Source organism: Gallus gallus, chromosome 2 (assembly GCF_016699485.2).
Source record: "Gallus gallus isolate bGalGal1 chromosome 2, bGalGal1.mat.broiler.GRCg7b, whole genome shotgun sequence".
Classification (NCBI taxonomy): domain Eukaryota; kingdom Metazoa; phylum Chordata; class Aves; order Galliformes; family Phasianidae; genus Gallus; species Gallus gallus.
In genome coordinates this window covers 116,220,988-116,246,068 of record NC_052533.1, presented here as the reverse complement: position 1 = coordinate 116,246,068, position 25,081 = coordinate 116,220,988, and the positions used below count along the sequence as shown (strand labels likewise).

At 40.6% G+C, this 25,081-nt stretch overlaps 1 protein-coding gene across 14 annotated transcripts in view; it reads left to right on the top strand.

The window, feature by feature from the left end:
* NCOA2 (nuclear receptor coactivator 2) overlaps positions 1-25,081 on the top strand; it is a 192,466-nt gene that overhangs the window by 160,626 nt on the left and 6,759 nt on the right. For 13 of the 14 annotated variants that reach the window (XM_025147995.3, XM_015282896.4, XM_046928529.1 and 10 more), the window contains 10 exons: positions 2,619-2,828; positions 4,847-5,062; positions 5,657-5,786; positions 10,290-10,455; positions 12,392-12,670; positions 13,470-13,547; positions 14,042-14,279; positions 15,919-16,096; positions 18,377-18,575; positions 23,878-23,967. In XM_025147995.3, coding sequence (XP_025003763.2) covers positions 2,619-2,828; positions 4,847-5,062; positions 5,657-5,786; positions 10,290-10,455; positions 12,392-12,670; positions 13,470-13,547; positions 14,042-14,279; positions 15,919-16,096; positions 18,377-18,575; positions 23,878-23,967 — 1,784 coding nt within the window. The remainder of the gene's footprint in view (positions 1-2,618; positions 2,829-4,846; positions 5,063-5,656; positions 5,787-10,289; positions 10,456-12,391; positions 12,671-13,469; positions 13,548-14,041; positions 14,280-15,918; positions 16,097-18,376; positions 18,576-23,877; positions 23,968-25,081) is intronic. The other variant, XR_005856145.2, reaches the window with a different exon arrangement.

Below are 25,081 nucleotides of genomic sequence, written 5' to 3'. Positions count from 1 at the left end.
TTTAGATAATATTCCTAATTAAATGTAGCCATTCTGATTCTATTTTTTTTAATATATAACATAATTTGACTAGGAAGCTTTCAAGGCCAAGTTGGATGGGGCCCTCGACGGCCTGATCTGCTGGGTGGCAACCCTGCCCACAGCAGGGGGTTGGAGCTCTTTAAGGTCCCTTTCAACTTAACCCGTTCTATGATTCCATGAAATTTAGTTCTTAGAAATGTTCAAGTAGTTACTAATGTTTAAATTTACATTAAAGCCACTACGGATCTTTACAATACAATTTGTTGAATCTGAATGCGAGTACAGGAGTACTAACAGCACCAGTACCTGCCAGGGAAAAATGTCCATGCATCTGAAATCTTCAATATATTCTTTCTGAGGCGTGGTCTCTCCTGGCTCCTTTTGGCTTCCCAGAGTTAAGCCTTTGCTTTGGCTTACAAGTGTCCAGGACCAGTCTGGTTGGGCTTGAAGTCCCATCCAACCTGCTACGTATATATATATAGATTATATATCTATACTTGCACAATATAATGTATTATAGTATATTGGTTGAAATTGTTTTCCTTTTTGTCCTATAAATACAGCATTATTCACTGTTTCTAGGTATTACGTAACACAAGGGGACTTTGCAATCATTTGTATATCTCTGACTTTAAATCTGCTTTCAAAGCTATTGGAAGTGTAGTAAAAGTATGATTATCAATGAGAGTATCTTGATGGGTAATAGCAGTTTTGAAAAAGAAACATCCTGTTTACTGTGTAAATCAAAAAACTATTTTTTTCCCCTTCTAGCTCAGTCTTGTGTTTGTGCCTAATTCTCCTAGGGATTTTCTGCCTTATTTTCAGCAGAAGAGCATGCAGAAAACAGGTGCATAGTAGTAGTGAGTGGCTTCTTGTGTGCTCACAGAAAATCAATGTAAGATGAATGTCAAATCATACACAATTTCAAACTATTTTTTCCCCAAAGAAATAACCTGCTTTCATCTTTTTTTAAGTTGTACGTGAAAATACTTTAAATAATTTGACCTGTTACAAATATATATATATTTAACTGTTGAGCACTGCTAGATTAGCCAAATTCTTAGAGTTTGTTGGTTGAGGAGCAGGGAGCCTTCTTCAATCCCATCCTAACCGAAAGCAGAATGTGTGATCTGAGCACTGTCACATCTGTGGTGTTCTTTTGTGCTGCATTTCCAGCTTTCCTTTTTGTAGGATCAGGGATTGCTTGCAGTTATGCATGTAGTAACTTACTCATCTTTGTGATCTCTCATGCTTATAGGGAAAACTGTTCTGAAATCATCAGTAGTGATAAATTTTGGGTCAATCCAAGACTTTATGGTGTCATTTTTGTCTCATAAGTTAATTTATTTGCTTATCTCAACAGACAGCGAAAACAAAAGTGTGACCTCATGGTTAGGAAATAGGTGTATGTGATGTAATTTATTCCTTCTACACAAATTCACCTAACAGAAAATTTACACATGCAGAGAGAATTCGTATAACCTGACTTCATAAAGTAAGGAGAAAAGGCAGAGACCTTTCTAATACAATGTTTCTGTACTTGTGAAGGAGATTGTTAAACCTCATCTCAGTTCTCAGATTCAAAACTAACATTATTTTGATCTAAAATAAGAACTTCTTTGAATTCTTCCTCACGTGGTGAAATGTAAAATGTAGAAGTTGCCCTAAGGATGCTATTAAATCAGAAACTCTTCTAGGGAAATCTATCAGAAATTACTGCAAATAATATGTTTACAAAAATGATTAATGTCTGTGTGGTGTTTTTTTATGCGATTGGAAATGGAGTCACACAGACACATGGTCAGTGTTTGGCTCGTGTTTGAAAACTACTTGTGCACACAGGAGCCAGTTTCATGCATTTGAACACTGACCAGATATGTGCCAATCCAGGAACTCTGAAGTTCACATCTGTTAAGACAGCCTGCAGTTTTCTTTGCAGAGGCTGATTTTAAGGGCACAGCAGAAGAAAACAGCTGTAGAAAGATGACAGTAATCATCAAACACAGTTCTGTTTTCCAGAATATCGTGGTGCTATCGCTCTAAATATGGACAATTTATTCATTGTTGCCGAATCATGGAAGTATTTATTAATGACAAAAATAAAATAAAATACAGGAGGAAGGAGATGTGGAGATGGAGTTACAGGATCAGATATAGACTCGATCTGTCCTTAATTTTGGTAATTACTTCAAGGACACAGCTTATGCTGGAAGAATTTCAAGACAGATAATTCCTAACAATCTGCCTCAGGATGACATCTGCCCACAGTTACAGACCTACTAGGTGTAAGATAAACTGTGGATGTATGTACATCCCATAGTGGTATGTTTTGCTGCAGTGGCCCTCTAAGTTAAATTGTATCACTTAAGGTTTTAGCAAAGCTAAGTCACGTCTCTTTCAGTGTCAGAATGTTCCATTTTGAAATTTACATGAAAATGTCAAGAAGGGATGTCTCTCAGACAGATGGAATGGGTAAATTAAGCAGCATTAAATAGCTCAGCCCAGAGATTTGAGTGTGTTTGGGTTCTTCTTTTTTTTTTTTTTTTAACAAGTTTCCATTCTTGTAACTTTGCTTTTTGTTTGCTCCTCCTGTCTAGCTTTTAATAACCCACGAGCAGGGCAACTGGGCAGGTTATTACCAAACCAGAATCTACCACTTGACATCACGCTGCAGAACCCAACAGGTGCAGGAGCCTTCCCACCCATAAGGACGAGTAGCCCATATTCAGTGATACCTCAGCCAGGACTGATGGGCAGGAATGAAGGGATGATAGGAAGTCAAGGAGCTTTAGGAAACAATGGCACAGGTAAGAACACTTTCCATTTGTTTTAATGTACTTGATTCATAGACTACCTTACATGTAACTTAATGATGAGGTTATTAACAAATGCAGAATGCATGTATCCAAACAGTCTGGGGGAAAAAAAAGGTGCTGTTACATCTTGGCATACTTATTTTACTTATTTTATTTTACTTACTTTGAACTTTCTGCATATCTTTAGGTATGTTCCCTGCACTCTGCTTTTCACTTCCTTTAAAACTTCTACATGTACATACTGTATCGGCAGTTAGAATCTGTTCACACTGATGTTCCAGCTTCAGCTGAAGCTTATGTGAAAATCAAATCTTTCTGCCTCAAGAAAGTAAATAAATGAACCATTCCACTTTTTACAAGTGGTCCTTTCAAAACAAAACTGTGGACATTATTATTACTCTTTTGGGATGTATCTCTACAGACCCTGCAATTGCCCTTAGTTATCCTTTACTTATTAATGTTAGTTCTCACTTTAAATTAAAGAGTAGCTAAGGCTTTCATCGTTTTCTGAAACATTTTTTTTCTGCAACCATGAGATCTTGTAGTGGTATTACTCATCCTGAACTGTTTGTAGTGTACTGATTTCTTCACATTACTTTAATCTTGTATAACGATGCTAAAAGATGTTTCGCTGGAAAAGTCAGTCTGATTGACTTCAACTAATACATAGGCCAAGACTACAAGTGTGAAACAACTGCTAAGAAAACTGAATAAATGCATATTTCATTTCAGCTGGCTATTCACTGCCAGAATTTGCATTGGTACTAAAAGAGACATACTGACAGATTCTGCTATAAATTATTTGAGTAGACTAGAGGTCAACTTGTAGTCTTTCAAGTGTCCTATTACTTTCACCTTCTGTATACATATTTGAGGATGTTATTCATCTTATGTATACAAGTTAAGAGAGTATTATCTGTGTTCCTGCCATTGGCTTTAGCACACCACATATTTCAGCTGATGGAATATGTACACAAGCAGAACAAACCTGAGGATGCAATACTGAAGCAAATTTTGCTCGGCAGATGAAACAGTGACCCTCTTCAGAGGGTTCTTCTCCTCAGTTATACGTCACCAAATAATTGAACAGACGAGTGGCAATTATAAGGGTGGCTTTTAGCATTCATTTAAGGATGTTGCAAAACACAGCTGGATGGAGAAATAGTCCAGTCTGAAAGCCATATTTTATCTGCTCTCTAGGCTGTATGAAATTGAAATGCACAGACTGTATGAATATATTGCTTTAAGTCTGCTTTTTTTGTTTTGCTTTCTTGCACGTCTGTGCTGCATTGGCTTTTTGGGTTTTTTTTTTTTTACTACTGTCAGAGTGTAGTGTTCTGTATATTCCAAGTGTAAATAAACCGTATCAGTTGTTTACAGTAGATGTAGGAGGACTTCCCCTAAAATAACGGTAATGAACTTCAGCATCTATCGGAAAGTTCCTGTGAGTAATTTCCCTGCACTGTATATTGGTTGAAGATTATCTTGGGTGAGCCTTGAAGCTAAGAAGGCTGTGTGCTATGAATTAAAGGACTTGCCAAAAGATGTTTGCAGAATGCAAATTTGAATTTAATCCTTATAATTTGCAAGCGTGTGTAGCGATAAGATGTCTTTACTCAAATCTTCATTCTCACTTAGCACTTGGAAAGTAAAGCAGACACACATCAGCAAACGTGATTCATTTCCTGAGGAAGGAAGTCAGTGCTATCCACACACCCTCAGCACCTGTTGCAGACTACATGTGGGAACACTTACTCTTAACAGCGTTTCAGAAATGATAAAAGGATCTTCCTCGTGTAAAGTGCATAATAATCTCCACTCCCTTGACTAAGCAGTGTACGGCGTCTTTCTGTAGCCGTGCACATCTGGGCAGGCAGTTGTGATCCAGTGCGCTTCGAGTGAAACTGCTGCATTTTCGTCTCTAAAAATGTCGGCTCTTCAGCCAGCTGCAATTCTAAAGCTGCCCTGGGTCATGCTCCTCCACCTGACTCTGCCCAACTTTTGTGCAGGAATGATCAGTGGTAGTGCCCCGCGACCTGCCATGACATCTGGAGAGTGGGGAAGCCAGGCTTCTGCTGTGAGGGTGACGTGCGCGCCCACCGCCAGCGCCATGAACAGGCCGGTGCAGGCAGGCCTGATCCGCAACCCCACAGCCAGCATCCCCTTGAGACCTAGCAGCCAGCCTGGCCCGAGGCAGATGCTTCCATCTCAGGTCATGAATATGGGTAAGTGTGCGGACTTGTGCCTTTCCGTGTGCGCTGGGCTGTCAAAGGTGAAGCAGCAAAAAGTCTCACTGCAGTTCTAGATTTGATGAGAACTGCATTCCACAGTGAAAGCTTCCTGTGGGAGTAGGAAGGAAGGTGTGTAGAATGTTAAGTTTTAACACGTGTTAATAACAACTCCAGATACTCTTTAGCTTCTTAATGGTATGGATTTCCTAAGAAAGCGGATGAGAAATTTTAAAACTATTTTTAAAGAGGATGTGCTGTGAACATTGTCATTGTACTTGGCCAATTCCAGAGCAACTACACTGCTCTTATGATGCTGACTTTGTATGCTACCTTTTTAAATACTTTTCTTGCTAATATTTTACATCCGTGATGTCGTATTTGCTGTTTTATGGTTGTGAACCCTGTCACAGTTCTTACATCATTTGCTCAGATTTTAAAAGTGATGTTTAACAAGAAGTAATGATGCTTCGAAATGTAGTGTTACTAGAGTCTTAATGCTTGTAGTGCTTTTACTGCAACATTGATGATTCAATGAAAGAGATTATCATGAAAGTAGAAAAATGTGTGTGGTTATTTTTCCTTGATTAGGGCCATCCGAATTGGAGATGAACATAGGAGGACCTCAGTATAGCCAACAGCAGGCTCCTCCAAATCAGACTGCACCATGGCCAGACAGCATCTTGCCTATAGACCAGGCAACATTTGGTGGTCAGAACAGGTGAGTCTTAGTGACACATCAAAGCATGGAGAGATTTAACAGGCCAGAGTTGTTTATGCCTCATGGAAACAGCGTCCTGTGTAAAATATCACCACAGGTAAATCAGTGTAATGCTTGTAGTGTTTTATGCTCATAAAATGTATGCATGGTGCAGTAACACTTGCAAATGCTTTCTTTGCCATTTAATGGCTTGGAGGAATTATGAGTTCTGTATCACAGAAAATGCTGCCAGTGCTGCAGGTAGTTGCATCAATTTCATTTCTCAAATATGAATATGAGCATAATTCTGTCTAGTTTTAGCCATGTTCTGGTTAATGGTGCATAATACTGTTAATAATAATGGATCACTCCGAAAATTACTTTCACACCAGTAGAAGTGACCACTGTAGCTGTTACCACGGCTGAAACACACCACCCACCGCCTCACTGTGCTCACATCCACTGTTTGGTCTCCTGAAACATTCAGCAAGCATCAGTAAGTGTCAGTGGGTGCCATTTTTTCCCATATGGTGAAGGAATTCAATTCCACATCATTGCTTCATACACGCTTCCATGTCAGATACCACTGTGTCAGACTGTCCCTCTGCTTCCATCTGCCACATGGCAACAACATGTAACGGAATGTGGGTGGGAAGGTTCTGCCTCTGTTGCCATATCACCAGCATCCATCTCTGACCCTGTGGGCCAACATAATAAAATGGGAACCATTACTTTTGGTGCAGGACTCATACAAGGAAAATACTTAAAAGCAAAAGTGGGAAAAATGCCACTTTAAATAACAAAGCCTTTGTATTTACAGCATGGCTGTCTTTTCCCATGTTGGAGCAGTGTTTTTAGTAGTGCAGGACTTTGTCATCTTTCGTTTGTTCCTTTTTAATTTATCTAAATCCTCTGAAAGGGAAGAAAGATGAAGTGAAAGGGAGGCTGCCTCACCCTGAGGTTACCTTCTCCTCAGGTAACCAAAACGAGCATTGGATCACAGCTTATTTTAACTCTCGTGTAAAATAGCTGTTTGTTATTATGCCTTTAAAATAATGTCATAACTATGAGAAGCAATTTACACTTGCTTAAAAAGACCTGTATGTCTTCCCCCAAAAGCTTACAGCTTAAATTAGAGAGGCGTGGACTATATAAGTGATGCAAAATGGACAGACAAAGGAAAAACATTGAGATATTTAGAACTGTGTAAGTAAGAATATCATATCCAGTCGCAGATGAGAGGAGTACTGAGAAGGAAATGAAGAGGAAGCAGTTGGAAAAAAAAAAAGTGTGTGAACAAAGTTGAATCTTCTGACTGCGTTATCTTAATTTCCATTCCGAAAGGGTGTCCTACACTATTATACGTAAATTTAACATTGTGACACATTCTCTGCTACTTTTCTACTTTTTCACATTTTTCAAAATGCATCCTAGTGCTAATTCTTCCCCTCATCGGATGCACTTACACCAAAAGTACTGTTGACATAACTTACCACTTTATAAATGATACCGTAATGTAAAATACAGTGGCCCAGACTTTGGTCAGCAAGCCAGGGAGATAATTCTCCAGTTTTGTCTTAGCTAGAGATGGTGAAAAAAAAAATCCTTTCGCATTGCATCTGAAAGTAATCATATTTTGATGATCTACACCAGAACAGAAGTGATGAATTGTTTGGTGCTGTCACTTCGTTTTATATGAAGCCCTGGGATTTTCATTTTTATGATCTGATTGTTTGCATGACTATTAAATCATGTATCTCTTTACAAAGTCAAAATGTGAGTAAAAATAATTTCTTGAGACAGAAGTTAAACACTGTCATCCGGGTATATAAGAGAAGTTGGAAAAAAAGTAATTACTGATTAATGTGAAGAACTTAGCAAATGTTTTAAACTTTTTCTTACCATATATATTCGTGCCCATTTACAATTGGGGTGAGGTTTTTTTGCTAGGATTGATTGTTTTTCCAGCTCATATTTATAAGTCAACTTGAAAGTTTGCAAGCAATTTAATTGGAAGGTTTTTTTTCTGTGTATCTCTTGTCTTTGCTGATTTATAATGTTATCTGGAGAGTTGTAGAAACTTTTCTGGATGTAGGAATGATTGATGCTTTTGCAGTGTGTTAAAGATAGGTCATATAGGTACACATTTAGTTTTTCTGTTTACTGTCCTTCAGGGCGTTTTTAGGTGTATAGCCCAATGATGCATCTCTTCCCTTCTACTCAGCTTTGACGTAGAGATTAGACCTTCATGGCAACCATATACATTAAAAGCAAAGCCTTTGACGTGGCCCCTCACCACATCCTTCTCTCTAAATTGGAGAGGTGTGGATTTGAAGAATGGACTGTTTGATGGATTAGGAGTTGGCTGGCTGGACACAGCCAAAGGGTTGTGATCAATGGGTCTGTGTCAGGGTGGAGGCCGGTCGCAAGTGGTATCCCTCAGGGGTCGGTCTTGGGACCGGTGCTCTTCGATATCTTCATCAGTGACATCGACGATGGCATCGAGTGCACCCTCAGCAAGTTTACAGGTGACACCAAGCTGAGTGGTGCAGTCGATACGTTGGAAGGAAGGGAAGCCATCCAGAGGAACCTGGACAGGCTGGAGAAGTGGGCCCGTGAAAACCTGATGAGATTCAGGGTGCTGCACTTGGGTCAGGGCAATCCCAGGTATTTATACAAACTGGGGGAAGATCTCCTTGAGAGTAGCCCTGCAGAGAAGGACTTGGGGGTCCTGGTGGACATGAAGCTGGACATGAGCCAGCAGTGTGCACTTGCAGCCTGGAAGGCCAACTGTGTTCTGGGCTGCATTAAAAAAGGGGTGGCCAGCAGGGAGAGGGAGGTGATTGTCCCCTTCTACTCAGCTCTTGTGGGGCCTCATTTGGAGTACTGCGCCCAGGCCTCGGGCCCCCAGTACAGGAAGGATGTGGAGCTCTTGGAGTGGGTCCAGAGGAGGGCCACTAAGATGATCAGAGGGCTGGAGCACCTCTCCTGTGAGGAAAGATTGAGGGAACTGGGCTTGTTTAGTTTGGAGAAGGCTCCAGGGAGACCTCATTGTGGCTTTCCAGTACTTGAAGGGAGCATATAAACAGGAGAGGGAATGGCTGTTTACGAGGGTGGACAGTGATAGGACAAGGAGGAATGGTTTTAAACTGAGACAGGGGAGGTTTAGGCTAGATATTAGGAGGAAGTTTTTCACTCAGAGGGTGGTGACACACTGGAACAGGTTGTCCAAGGAGGTTGTGGATGCCCCATCCCCGGAGACATTCAAGGCCAGGCTGGATGTGGCTCTGGGCAGCCTGGTCTGGTGGTTGGCAACCCTGCACATAGCAGGGGGTTGAAACTAGACAATCATTGTGGTCCTTTTCAACCCGGGCCATTCTATAATTCTGTGATATATCTCATTATGGAAACTTAGCTACACAAGCATGGTCTTCTTTTTTGTTTGTTTTGCCAAACAAGCATGCAAAAAGGCTTCTGATATAGTGCTTTTCTCTCTCTCCATATATGACACCTTTTGTTTTATGTTATTATCTGGGGTGGGATTCTACCATGCTGTGCTCACAGTAGTTGCCCTTACTCACAGAATACTTTTCTCTTAATATTTGCTGTTGTAATCTTGCAGCATTGTGTGTGATGTAGAAACCCTACAGTGTGTGAATAGTGCAAAGCAAAAACATGTCATTTGTCTGCTGCTAAGGTGTAATTTCAGATTTAGTTTATTTCTCCGTAAGTTTCCTCCTTTGGGTTGGGAATAAACGTTTATTCTGTCTTTGTAAGTGCATGTGTGCTTTGCATACAAATCCAGGGGTGAGGTAGGTAGGATTTGTAGGGCCACATCAGCTTGGAGGTATCCACATTCTTGCTGGTGCTCTTTTGAGGCATATAGCCAAGTACATAAACTGGTGCCCAAGTGTGCAATTTCATGGGATGTGCTGAGTTATTACAGTGTTTTACTGCAAACAAAAAGGTGAACGTCCTTTTCTTCCTGCTTCTGGCCAGCTCTTCCAGCTCCTCAGTTTGTACAAATTCAGGCAATCTTTGGACCCCTCTATGACTCTTCAATTTGCTTAGTGTGATAGAAAAGCCATTAAGAGTAACTATGGAAATGAATTTTTTCTCTACTTGTGACTGTAAACTTAATGAAATATCTGAAATTCAAGGTTACAGTTACCTGAAAATAAATTTATTTAGCTTTCCGTGTTCAGCGACTGTGTTCTATACTGACTTCTATGCCTCTCTGCTGATATGCTTCTCTCTGTAGTAGGAAATCAGCAGTCGGGTGCACTCGCTGTACTTGCTTGTTGGATACGCAGCACTTGAAGGGTCTTGACAGGCATTAATCACGCTATTTAGCTATTTCTTTGGGAGGCCGAACTTTCATCCAGAATAGGTTTCTAGACAAAATTGACAGCTATTAAAGTAATCTCTGTCTCCACTTGTTTGTTCAGTTTGACTCCTAATCCTCTGATACTATTTCTCAGCTTTCAGCAGCTGTTTACCAATGCAGTATTCATGTTTTCGCAGGCAATCGTTTGGCAGCTCACCAGATGATCTCTTGTGTAATCATCCTTCATCTGAATCACCAAGTGATGAAGGTGCTCTCCTGGATCAGCTTTATATGGCACTAAGAAATTTTGATGGCTTAGAAGAAATCGACAGAGCTCTGGGAATACCGGAACTCGTTAGCCAGGTATCTGCATTACGTACAGTAGGTAGTGTGGTTAAAGGATAGATACTGTGGTGGAGGTGAAATGTGTGTTGCAGAAGGGAATTACTTCTTACAAGCTAAGATGAACTTGTGTATTTTAGTGGAAGGTGGTCTAAGAGCTCGCTGTCACCTGAAAAGCTTGCTTCAGCCCCAGCTTTATAATTCCCACATCTCCCATGCCACCCTTGTCCAGTTCTTCTGATGTTTGCTGTGCCCGTTTGCTTTATACAGCTAAATGGACCCAAACTGAAAAATTAAAGGCTTTTACTTATCTGGTGGTCAGAGGAACAACTCTGGATGGGAGAAAGGTACGATCATGGCCAGAAATAGGACAAAGGGAAGAAGTAGAAAAAGTTATGTAGACCTAAGATCAGAGGAGCAGGATTAAGACCTTTGTATTACACTAACATCAAGCTTTTGGATAGGCAAAACTATCATTTCACCTGTTTGTTGTTTTTTTTTTTCTTTAGTTAATTAATGTGAGATAAAGGATAGGCATTCTTCACTGTGAAGCAAATAATTTCATTCCAAGCACTTAGAAGTATATATTTATTATTTTTAATTAGGAACATGCCACATTAAGTTGTTCTATGTACTTTTTTTCCCACCGTTCCTTTTGCTAGCTTTCATTTGGTTCTGATCCATTTCAGTCCTATATAAGTGCAAAAATATGTATAAAAAAGAAAACCAAAACAAAACAGCTTTTGAAGAAAAGCTGGTACTTGATGATTCTGACATCAAAACTGTATTTCTGAAACAGCCATATGTGCCTCTATAATGATTTCATATTCTCAGACAAGGCTAGAACACCCATTTCACTTCCTAGAGTTCATTAGCAGCCTGGTGATAACTTGTAACTATCTCTGTGTTTTAGAGATACTACTTTTATCTCTCCACATCCATGCACTATCTGTAACTGTGAAATAGGACTGATGAAATCTTGCTTTGGACATGTGAAAACCATTCCCCACATTAACTTGGTGCAACACAGAACTCGGTGAAGTGTCATTTATTGGTGAACTTCAGTTTTGCATTGTGAAATCTCTATGCAATGTTATATCGCTTTTGGAATACCACCATGATGTTTTATTTCAAACTCAGTCTTAAATATATTTGTGTTTAATTAATATCTCAGTGAAAATGGTTGAAGACTTTTATACATAACACAACCGTCACAGTTTAGAATATGTTATCTTTTAAACATCCATCACACGTCTTAGAAAAGCTTAAAATCTTTATTTCATGAGGGCAGTGAAATTTAGATTAACTCGATTTCCAAGGACAGTGTGGAATAAGCTATGAAATTATTCTGGCAAGAGCAAATATTATCTAGAATAGAGTTTAGGGCTGTGTTTGCTTTTTATGCTAATGGGTAATCAGTTTGAAAGAATAAGGCACTTTATTCCCATTAGCTTCAGTAGTAGTTTTAGACATCTTTATTTCAAGTTGTTATTCTGTCTAAAGATACTGATCAAAATCTACTTTCTCATCCTTATTCATTAGTAATGTCTTTGAATTTGTCTCTGATTCAATGGCAAAAATATCCTGCCATCACTTTATTTACAGATTTTATTACAAAATCCATCATTTCAAGCTTTCATTCATTAACATAATGATAAAGTTATTATGCTAAAAACATGACAAAGACTGCAAGTCGTTGTTTTAAAAACAGAAGAGAAAAGAAGGGCGGAATTTGTCTTCATGAACATGTGTTGTAACACCAAAATGCAGTTGTATTTGTTTTATAAGACAAAAAGAAATGCAATAATAATACAAAGAAAAAAAAAAGTTTTACATAATTTCCTGTGTAAAAGTGTTCAGATGCTGGAAGGGTGTTCTTGCAGGTGGTATTAGTCTCAGACAATCGTGTGGAAACCAAGTCCCACCAACTGCTTATGTCATCCCCATGTTTCTGCAGAGCCAGGCTGTGGACCCAGAGACTTTCTCCGGCCAGGACTCGAGCATGCTGTTGGAGCAGAAGGCTCAGGTTTTCTCCCAGCAGTACACGGCTCAGGCTCAGATGGCTCAGGGCAGCTACGCGCCCATGCAGGACCCCAGCTTCCACGCCATGGGGCAGCGCCCCGGCTACGCCGCCCTGCGCATGCAGCCCCGGCCTGGCCTACGGCCCGCCAGCATCATCCAGAGCCAACCCAACCAGCTGCGGCTCCAGCTGCAGCACCGTCTCCAGGCACAGCAGGTATGGCACGAAGCTCGCTGCGTCGGCCCGCTCAGGGTGCCCTGCTTGTATGCTTAGAAGAGTTTCGTTTCACTTCTAGCCTAAAGCCATAATGAGGTTTTCTGGAACAGCACCTTTCACGTTCTCAGTTTTTGATCTTTTCTTGCAGCTTTCCCTTATCCTTTCTATAATATTGCACGAGATTGTGCCCAGTATTTAAGCCTGGGGCTTGCTAATTCCTTGAGCAAGGCCACAGTGGAGTCTTTTCTTGCATAGGTCTGTTTCTTTTTGTTATATCTTGACTCAGGTTGGATACTGGGAAAAACTTCATCTCAGAAAGAGTGGTGAGGCACTGGCACAGGCTACCCAGGGAGGTGGTGGAGTCACCATCTCTGGAGTTGTTCAAGAACCATGTAGATGTGGCACTGAGGGACATGGGTTAGTTGGCAAAGTGGTGCTGGTTTGTATGTATAAGTTTGTAGCGTTATTTAAAAGATATGTTGATCCCACTTCAGTGGAGAAAGAAAGATCGTTCGTTCCTGCCCTTAAACATCAAGATAGAGTCTGATTTGGTGTCAACATCCAAGTTGACACCAAATCCGAGTCCAGTCTGAAACTCAAACAAGATTGGAACTGTGAAGACAGTGTTAGTGTTGTCATTCATAAAGTCTGTGAATAACAGGACTTGAGCAGGAAAACTGGTTTCTGCTGGCATCTGTACAACTAGGTCCTCAAACCCTCAAGCCTACCGATTGAGAACAATATATATATAAAATTTCCCTTTTCTTTTTATCCTACTAAGAACTATTTTTACCTTTAGAACCGGCAGCCGCTGATAAATCAGATCAGCAGTGTCTCCAATATGAACCTGTCATTGAGGCCTGGGGTGCCAACACAGGTGAGAAAAACAGTACTTTAAAAAAGACCCCTGTACTTTCCCATTTCCTGATAAAATTAGTCTTAGCTACAGTATTGTTAACACCACAGATGTTTAAGGTTGAATACTAATAATGGAATTTTACTGTTTTACTGGTATTTCTCTGTTGTTTTATCTCTGAGAGACCCATATTTACCCAAGCGGGATGGTTATTTACTAGAAGTAGCTATGACTGCATTTTTTAACCAGGCTTCTTATTTCGTAAAGCTGCGTTTTTTTTCAATGAGCTCTCTTTGCAATTAGAAATTGCTGCAGCATTAAATGCCGTTATTATTTCCGTTGATGACGCTTGCGCTGTTGGAAATCTTTCCCAGCAGAAGCATTAGCTAGGTGATTTTCCCCCGTTTAATGTTAGGTGTGTGGTGGGGAGGAAGAAAGAGCTGGGGTCTCCCTGATTGCTCCAGCGGTGTTGCCTTTGTAGGGGTTATTAACAGGTAGCGGTGCTTTTCCTACAGGGCCCCATCAATGCACAGATGCTGGCACAGAGGCAACGGGAGATCCTGAGTCAGCACCTGCGGCAGCGGCAGATGCAGCAGCAGCAGCAGCAGGTGCAGCAGCGGACACTGATGATGCGAGGGCAGGGCTTGAGCATGACCCCCAGCATGGTTGCTACCGGGGGCATACCAGCAACCATGAGCAACCCACGGATCCCACAGGCGAACGCACAGCAGTTCCCATTTCCTCCAAACTACGGTACTGGTCCTACCTGTCCTTACTCTGTAATTTCAGCACTCCATTATCCCCACTGTCTCCCCAGTATCCCATCCCACACCCCTTCCTTGCCCAGCTCCCCAGGGAGGCGTAGAGGTTTGGGCCTCCCAGGCGTCCTCAAATGTAACATGGTATTTGCCACTCTTCTAGCTCAAATACCACCCTGAGCTCTACTCTTTCCCTGAGCAATAGCAGAGGTGCAATCTGTGTGATTGTTTATGTGCATAGATACATGAGTGTATGCTTATGCACACACGCACGTGTGGAAGTATATGTATTAGCTTGATAACCTCTGAATTTTGACTAAACAAATCGATTCATCCAGTAAAAGCTCAAGCAAAGAATGTGACTTTATGTCAGCAAGCCACATGAAATAGTCAGAACCAAAGCTGTAAGTGATCTTTAAGGTCATTTTTATATCTGTTGGGAGTTTTTTACATTTTTGTAATGAAATATTGCTTTAATACCCAACAGATTCTTTCCAAACCTTTCCAATCCTTTGTATAATGTAAAATTAACAACTAGCTATTGAGTGTAAGTAATAAAAATTAGTTTCAGATAGGGCATTTCTGTCTCCATCCTTCAACCTGTGTGTAATATGATAGCTAATATCATTTTGTCTGTATGCTTGACAAAGCTGTATTCAGCTTTGTGTAAGTAGTAGAATTGTAAAAAGTTGTAAAAGTTACATTACAACTAAGTGAGAGTAAAAGTTACAGGAAATAATTTGAAGTTCTTTTGATAAAATCAAAACAAATTATTTCCACTCAATTTTAAATTTGCTGTCTATTCCTACTGGTTTGTTATACTTCAGACCATCTTCTAGATCATAGCTGTGCTTTCCCTCTGCATGTTTGTAATTGCTTTATGAAAATGAAGAGACATTAGGATATTCTCCTTTTATAACACAAACTCAGATACAAAGTTGTCATGCAGACAGTGAATATAGCAATCGATTTCATACCACCTGAGTCATATGCCAACAGTGAGTGCCTTGTTTCTATTGAGTATGCTGTTCTACGAGAACTTAAGACTAAAATGTCTTGATTGAAAACAAATTTCTGCACATAACTGGCATTTTACAGCCTAAGTTGCTTTCTTCATCTAGCTATTTTTTTCATTTTACAAAATCATTGAATGCTTTCCCAAAATGGCATTGTCTAGTTTTGTGTGGACAGAGACATCAAGATGCTAAGGCTCTAGGAGCTTTAGGAAAACTTAAAAATTATAAACAAATGTTTAAAAGTTGTGCAGTAAATGGGTAGTGCGGAACTTCTTTCACAAAAGTGGGTTTGTGTGCAGAACAAATGGTTTATTTGTTTGAGTGCAGTTTCTGCAAAGAATTCACTTAGCAGTGTTTTTGTTTGTGGTCTCTTGTGGGAAGAGTGCTTGTGTGGATGGGACACACAAGAAGCCAACATACTTAAGCAAAACAGTTTCTGAAGTTATATGTGTAGTATTGAGTTGATGGCATCTTGCTTTAAATCTCGGTCCTACGTTAAAGATGCAAGGTTATAGGTTCCAGGTGACATAAATGCAAAGGCATAACTGCAGGTTTGAGCTCTTGGTTTTTTTTAACACTGACTGTACATTGGCTAATTTTCTCTTCTTCTTTTTTTAGGAATTAGTCAGCAGCCTGATCCAGGCTTCACAGGGGCCACCACTCCTCAGAGTCCACTGATGTCCCCAAGACTGGCTCATACACAAAGCCCCATGATTCAGCAGACTCAGGCTAATCCTGCCTATCAGTCCTCTACAGAGATGAATGGGTGGGCACAAGGGAATATGGGTGGAAACAGGTAAATCCAGAACAAAACAAAAATGAGCACGCAGCATAATGGGGTAATTTATGGTCCACACTTATTTATGGGGTTGTTTAAATGGATTTGTTTGCTGCTAATGGTCTGTCCTCAAAGAAATTTGTTTTCAAGTTGGCTTGACAGATTGGTTTAAATACTGTCTTCATACAAGGCAAAGTGAGTGCATAGCTAAAAGATGTGCATCCATACAATGCATTGCTTCGTCTCTGATAACTGATAAAAAAAACTGTGTTCTTAAGAAGCAACTGTGCTGCACAGTGAGCTCCAGCTCCTAACGTTTGTGTGGATGCATTTCTTCTGCATATGATTTTGATGTTGTGCTCCCACAGTGCTTTCCACATGGCTGGATCAGCTGAGCCGTAGCCTATGCATTCTATACTGCTCTGGAATTATGGTGACTGGATATCACCTCCCACTTCAAACGCTGGAGTGCGACCAGGTTCAATCCAGTACTTGCACATATTTGGGATCAGCTATCATTCTCTGAGAGCATTGTAGCATGCCTCATGCATGCAGTCACCTTTCCAATTGAGGCCCATGCCCAGTCAGTGCAACTCTATTACAATCAGCCTGTCCTCGTTAAATGGGTTGGGTGTTGAACACATTGTGTAGGCAGCAGGGAGTTTCCGGATGGCAATGATGTGTGCTTTTCAGTGGAAGAGAGGAAGATCTGTCAGGTTGTCGTGTAACTGACCTCTGTCAATTGAGGCTGGAGTGCTCACAGGTCTCTAGCACCGTGGTCTCCTCATCCCAAAGCTCTCAGGCTGCTTTTATTATCCCAGCTCAACAACAAATCTTTTTCCTGCTTGTTTATATATATTGAATAAACCCAGAAGAACAGTGTTTCAGCGATGAGGCCGATCCAAGTTCCCCTTAAAGCAACTGATTTATCTCTCATCCTGATCCTTGTCTGTACCTCTCCCTCATTGTTTTCCTGAAGCATCTGCAGGAGACAGAGCTCCGGCTGCCAGGGCTTCTGCTGAAACTGCAACAGGGGCAGACTAATGGCTGGCTTGCTAAACTGCAGCTCTACAGTGGAGACATGTCAAATGTTTTTACACAAGCCACTGAGTATTCACAATGATCTGTAGTGTACTCTTTCAGCCATCCAGATAACAACTTAAAAATGGGGTTAGGTGGCCTGAAAAAAGATGGAATAGGAGGAAGAGAATTGCGGGACTTTTGGACTTTGGTCCTGCGCCTGGAATGCAGCTGCATTCCACAAAGGGCTCTGTAAAGAAAGTCTCTCAATGGGCAGTGGGTGGCAATAGCATAATGGAGTACCCCGGTGCAAGATTGAGCACTAACCCTGAAAAGATTTCTTCATCTGGAGGGTGAAAGTCAGCTGTTGATGTGGAGGTGGCTGCTGTGTGCCACCTGACATGCAGCAGTCCTCCTGCAGTGCTTCAGTCTAATGCAGATCCTCCAAACAGACACGTCTTCAGCAGTAATTCCTTCATTGACTGCTGGAATATGTTTCAAGACTGATGTGTAAATAATGGAGTGTCTTTAGGAAATATAAAAGCCCTCTCACGTGACTTTTGACACAGCAAGAAGGGAGATACCATCCAGAAAGCACTTGGCTTTGAGTAAAATCTGAGACGAAGTCTTTCACAGTTACAATTAATGCTGTTCAGATATATCCTTACAAGAGCATAAAGGGCAGTTGTCTCAGACGTTCTGTTGTTTCTTACAGTGCCACATTTTTCTGACGCTAAGATTTAGTAAATAAATTTCTGCACAACTGCATGTCTATATTTGTGAGCCCACTTGCCATAATTGTGTGTGCAAATCTGGTATACATATGTGTGAATAGCCTCTGCTGCTAAAAGAAAGCTTATTAGATCAAACCCAATACTGATTCAACAGTCCTATGCTTTGCTAACGATGGAGGGGAAAAAAAAAGATGTTTTCCTTTCCCTCCAAAAATTGCTTTCCTGAATATATTTATGATATGTGAAGACAAATTTCAGCAGCTGGTTGGCCATTATTGCATACACATAACAGATTTGTACTCTGCCATAGTTCCACACGCAAAGGCATGCGTTTTTGTGCACAGACATGGGAACTTATGTTTTGAAGATCTATTCCTTAGACACTAATGCAGCTGAAAACTAGACTTTTTTTTTTTTTTTTTTTTTTTGAGGTTGGGATAAACAGCAATATGTACAAATTCTAGCTTAAAATATATTAAAAAGAGAGCAGTTTCGTAGTGGCTTCAGCATTCTGACACATTGCTTTTTCCATTCCTTGCTATAGCATGTTTTCACAACAGTCCCCACCACATTTTGGGCAGCAAGCAAGCACCAGCATGTACAATAATAACATGAACATCAATGTATCCATGGCAACCAACACAAGTGGTATGAACAACATGAACCAGATGACAGGGCAGATCAGCATGACCTCAGCGACCTCTGTGCCTACATCAGGGTTGTCCTCCATGGGTCCTGAGCAGGTGAGAATTTAAGGACTTGAGATGACAGCTAGAGGATTTTCTGTGACTTTCAGTAGTACTGTGGAAAATGTGTGCCAGTCTAGCTCCTGTTCTCACTAGGTAAGTTGCCACAGCACAGTGGCTGGGCCTGTGTCTGTGCTCAGCCCTCGAAGCTAAGGCTGAATGGCAGGAAGGTAAGAATGAAATATGCTCGCATGGGCAAAGTGGGTAATGCTTCTACTTCTTTGTAGTACCAGAGCACAGTCGGTCAACTGCAACAATTATCATGCTGGCAACTTTGTAAGCTCCAAATCCACACTTCTTGTAATGTGGTGCATATAAAACAGATGGCTAAACCAGTAAGTGACCTGTTCTTTTCTGCCAAGAAGAGGTTTACACACTTGTTTTCATTTGGGACTACTAGTTAGGGCATCTGATAGAAGGAAAGTAACATTTCCATTTGTAGGCTCATCATTAAATGCACGTGGTATATTAAAAATATTTGACAACCAAGTCCTCTTAACGGGTTCATATGCTTGTTTCAGAACTGAACTTTGGTTTGTTTAATGTGCAGATTTCAAATTACAGACTTCCTTAGCAATGTTGGCAGGCATACCACTTATGTCTTCTGGTAGTTTCTACTGCTATGGTCGACAAAATTGCAAACATTTTTTTTCTGAGATAATTAAATTACAGTTTAAAGCTGCCCATATCATTTGCTTGTTAATAATTGTCTTTTTTTCCAGCCTATATTTGGCAGCAGGCTATTTACTTCTCTAATATTGCCCTTTAGCTTAAATGGTCTTCTTTTTTCTCTTTCTGTTTTTATCGACACATTTTTGTTGTTGTTTTCATGTTGTTTTGTGTTTATATGGTTGTTTTTCTATGTTTTTGGGTGGGGTTTTTTTTTCTGCTTAGTTAAACAAGCCAGGCTGTTTCTGTCTCTTCTTGTAGTCTTCACATTCCTTTTCTTTTTCCGCACCTGTTTGAATCAGTATCTCCTACACACCAGTGCCACGTGCAGAACAGTAGTTCTTCCCCATTTCTCTCAGAGTACCCTGACAGATATAGCCCCGGATCACATTTGTCTTTTACAGCTGCTGCCTACTGGTGACCTGAAGTAACTCTGATACTGCCGAATCTGTCACCTTCTCTGATATTTCCAGTTGTTAAGTCCAACTATAGCAGACTTTGAAATTATTATTACTAGTTCCCAAACGCGTACTCTTTAACATTTTTAATGTAGTAAAACAACAGTTAAAAAAGGAGGTGAGATTTGAAGGTGGCAGCGCGCTCTGATTTATTAACATGCACGTGCTCCATAATTTTCCCCAAGAACCTGAACTAAGAAATTGAACGTTATGGAAGGAGATCTGGTTTTATCTCAAAGACTTCCATGCAGGAGGCTGTTTCCACTGGCACAGTTGCTGCGCTGCTTTTCCTTCCTGTTAGACTACTAGATCTTGTTTCAAGATAGCATTTATCTTACTTCCAGTAAACCAAATAGGTTGAATTTCTTTATTCATCTCATTGCTTATTTTTCAGCCCTGCAGTCCCTGTTGTGAACATACTTTAAACTCCATTATCTTTCTAGAGGCACGCACAGTAACTGTCCGTGGTGATTTCACAAAAGCTGTCTGGAGTCAAATTTTGCTTGTAATTTCTCTTCCAGTGCAGAGAGGGATTGCCTTGCCTCTGTCTGTGACAGTGTCACACCAGAGAGCTCGTACTGAAACCCACAGCATGATACCCATGTCATATGGATCTGCTAGGTGCGGCAGGAACAAAACCTGCATCCTTTGTTCCCAAATGTGTATTCCCTTCCTTTTGTCTACGCTCAATTGCATTTGTCAGATTAAGGCCGTTTAACAGAAGTAGATTGGCTCATTCTGTAACGTTAACCTGTTTTCCTCCTGATTTACCACCCCAGCACTGTGTCATCTGCAGTCTGCTAGCAAATGTTTTTATGTTTCATCTAGGTCAGATGTGGTCAGCTGGCAGCTGGGAGGCCACTTCTGGACCACGAGGCGCTACTTTTTTCTCTCCAGGAATGCTTGCTGTGCTGCTTCGCGTTTTCTTCTTAGAGTGACAGGAATAAATAAACACTCATACATTAACAATTAAAAGATTTTTTGCCTGTTCTACAGCTATATTATTTTACAGCTTGGAATCTTTACTTAGCAATTTACCTACGTCGTGCTAAACTTTTTTTTTTTTGTAACTGGTGATTTTCAGAATGACTGTATTTTCTCTAATTCTGCTGACAGCTATTTCATTCATTCATTCTTTCATTTGTTTTTATACTGTCACCTATGTTTTTATTATTCATTGCTATCCACTTTCTCTGTTTTGTTGGATTTTTTTGCTCTATAAGACATCGTTTTAACTGTGCATGCTCATTTCTTTCTAACCACAATGAATAATAGTCATGCTGTAAATGTGCTTAAAAGGCACTTCACGTATTATTGGATGATTTTGGAAGTAACATATACTATGTGTTAGTAAAAATCTGTGCGTGGGCTGATTTACCTGCTGAGAAACAGGTATGTTACCTCTGGTACCAAACAGATTTGTTTGGCTTTGTCTCCTGTCTCGCTGTCCAGCACTATAGCATACTAAACATAGCATCCAGCACTAAAGCATCATACAGTCATATCCTGGGCTCAGAAATACAAAATGCCACATTTAGCTGCTCACACAGGTTAATCTCCAGCTTCTCTTGTTTACTACCTAGGCTGCCAGCAGCACCATGTAGAAAATGAAGATTATGCCCAAAATGTTGTGCTTATCCTAGGCTTGCTGTGTTTGGTGCCTAGAGACTTTTATGTACTTGAGGGCTGAGACCTTGTCTCAGTATCATCTTCTTTGTAATTACATTAAAGCTCTCCAGGCTGCTCTTCCTAGTACGTCTTCTAGGAATTAGCATTAGCAGTGCTGAATTGCTGGCTGCCAGGTCAGTACAGTTCCTTCTGTTCAAAAGAGCTTCTCCAGGGCCAAGAAAGTCTAAACCTTCCCTGTGCTGCACCATTCATGTACCTCACTGTCTCCTTGTCATAGCCATCTTGCTCACGCAATGGACTGCTGCTGTGTTTTTGCCTTTTATTTATTCCGTCTCACGGACACGTGTTATTTACTGGGCTGTCAGAGAAGCAGTTTGAAGCCTCTGCAAGAGAGAAACATTTCAGTTTATGAAATAAACCACTTTCTAGTTGTCTGATCAGAGGAGCTCTTTGTTCATAGGTGCAGCAATCCTGAGGTCAGAGCTATCGTGGTATTTACTGAGAGTTACCTTGAAACAGCGTTTTGATTTTATTCAGCATCCTCGATGAAGGGAGCTGTACAGTGGAAGAAAACTTTTCTTATAGACATGCTGTAAATAGTTCCATTTTATCGTCAGGCAGCTGTAGTAGTGTGTTTAAGGGTTGTAAAACACGTCCTGCCTTATTTTAGACACGTTTCATATATAGTTATACCATTTTACTGGCCTTCAAAAAGACGATAAATACTCCTCAATTTCTTTGTCCTTTTCCCTACTTTTCTGTTTGAATTGTGGTTGCAGTCACAGAAGTTCGTGTGGGATATTTTATGTTTCGAGGTCTTCTGATGAAAATACATCCATGTAACAAAACACTGTAGGGCTGTTTTGTTGATTGGTTGGGTTTTTTTTACCTGTTACCGTCCAAGTCAGGATCTTTGTGTCATCACTAGCAAGGAGATTCTGTGACTGGAACTTCACACAACTTCCTTTTCCATGACTCTCCTAACTCTGCCACAATGCAAATCATGCACTTTTCTTTTTCTTCCAAAATTACTTTCGGTTCAGTAAGATACAGTTCTGTGGCTTTGCTTTTTATTTATTTTTTCTTCCTTTATCTAGTGAACAAAACAAGAAAAGACATTTGGACCTGTGCACTCCAGTGGATGTTGATCAGTAGCAGAAAACGCCTTTAAAACGTTAATTAAACACCTTAAAAGGTTTAAAACTGCGACAGCATCTACTTTGTTTCAAAATGAAATAGTGTGGTTCTCTTCCTTTCTGATGTAAATCTGTCCATCTCCTATAACAAGTGGATGGCATCGCTAGGAGACTTCCAGTGCTTCGCTGAGTTTTTTAGAGTTGAAAGTTTCATTGGAAAAATATTTAAGCTTTAAAACATTTTTAAAAAGATTTAACCTTTCCTGTTAGACAGCAGTCTTGTCTCTGGCAGCATTTGAAACCACCTTTCTAGTCATATTATTGCACTGAGCTTTGCAGCTCTGCAAAATCAGTGAGCAGCAACAGAAACAGTCAGGAAGACCTGAAACAAGAGGACTTTGGTGTGGTAAATTGAAGTCTTCTTCCCTTGGTGCAGCAAGCTGCTGCAGCTGAAGTGAGCAGGGGCACAACCTCCTCTCCTTGGCAACCAAGAGTCCTAAAGGGCAAGTGACACAAAAAACAGCCTTTTCCTTCCAGCAAAGTCTAGAGGGGGACTCTCTTCACTATTGTCGCCTACACCTAGACTGAGGGAAGTGAGAGAGAAATGAGTTAACCAAGGCTCTCCAGGGAGATGTGTTTTTCCCTGTAAAACTTGTAAGGAAGGGATCTTGTAATGCTTCAGCCCCTTGCTGACGGGCAATGATTTGTGTTTTACATCAGTTCCTACATGGTAAGATTTAATCCTTTGATTAAGACCGTAAATTTGGCAAGCCACCCTTTCCACATAACTAAGCGTGACAGACGCTTTAGTTGTGCAGACATACACAGCTCTGATACTTTCCTGTGGCTGCTCATAAAATTTTTGAGCCCATCCAATTAGGAAAGCATGCAGCTGCAGGTTTTCCTGTTTAATGCTATCTTCCTCCCATTGTTCATGAGCTAAATAAATAAGTAAGTGTTATTAACACGAAATCAGTAGTCAATGCAATTCAGCCTGTGCGTTACCAGGCTTTGAAAAATTGCCTGGTGGTTTGTAAAAACAGAAAAGCCCAGTGTCATTGAGGTTAGGAAAGTAGTTACACGTTTCTGCTTTCGGGACTTTCACGGCAGACAAGTCCTATTACAAGTATTACTGACCTAATTTATGGAGCCTCTTTTGTTCAATACGCACAGAGGTCATAATATCAGGAATGAAATCTTCACTGTTGACTGTGAAGCAGAAATAATATGAGTCAAACATGCTGCACAAGAAGGGTGCTCAGCTCTATGGTTGCTTTTCTGATTACTGTCACTTCCAATATAGTTGTTGATATATGCAAGTAGAGTGGTGGTTTATGCTACTTTAACTTCCACTCCTTCTCCCAGTACATTTTTAATTCATTCTCCTTAATATCTTGTTGCCAATAGGTTAATGATCCTGCTATGAGGGGAGGCAATCTATTTCCAAACCAGCTGCCTGGAATGGATATGATAAAGCCGGACGGAGATGCAACACGGGTAAGAGATGGTATACAAAGGCTACTGAACTATGAACATACTGTGGTCTAGAGTGGATGCAGTATCTTTCTATTTACAAAGTTAACAGTAATTAAGTCTTATAGAGTTAATTTTTTGAATTCATCTTCAGGTGACATCTGTATTAAGTTTCTTCTTTGATCCCACTAGCATTATTGAAGTGAATACAGAATACATTTACATTAACAGAATACATTACATTATTGAATTAACAGACAGTCGCATTCAGCAGACTTTTATTTATAGTCGTATTTGCTTTTTACTGAGCAATTACACGACAATTTGCTGATGATGAGAAAGACTGTTGATTTATATTTGCACTGCTGCATGCTTAACCCATTTCGTGTTTCATCCTGCCTAAGTGTTTTTCCACTTCTCCTTGCATTATACTTAGGGCAAAAATTTCATGAATTATTTAATTGATTACTTTCTGTTCTTGAAGAGTGGTGGTACTGAACTCATTTGCACACACATCTCCAACTGACGGTGTAAGTAGTGTTTGCTTAGTTCAAAAGTGATTCGTGTTCCAGGCAGTAACAGTATTTAAGGACAGGTATGGTAGAGATCTCGGCATGTGGCCAGGTGAATGAGGTGCTTTTTTTGGACCCCTCCTCAGTGGAAGAGTTTTCTTTAATGGAAATAACCTTCTTTTAAAATAAGTTTGTTACAACAAAGCCAGTATTCTGGGACCTGGAGTGATTTGAGACTGGAGCACGGCATTTTCCCTGTGTGCTCCAAGCATCGCAGCTGTGTAAACCCATCCGAAAGCACGAAGCTGACCTTTCTATACAGCCTCGCATGGAAACCTGTGCGCTGGAAAATAACATATGGATGGTTCTCAGGACGAAGCGCCTGTGCCAGCGGTGTGCGGGCAGGCAGCAGGGGGAGGCACCATCTAGTGGCTGCTGCGCTGCTCGCCCGGCTGCTGCTCCTCAGAAGGAAGGGATGGTAAGGCTTTAACTCACACTGCTTTACGTGCATCCGTTTCCTGAACGACCTGGCGCACAGCACTGGGCAAATATTTAATCACGGGGCTTTAGCCTCTTTATGCTTTTTCCTGTTTTATCCGTTGGGAAACTTCTGTGCAAAGGTGATT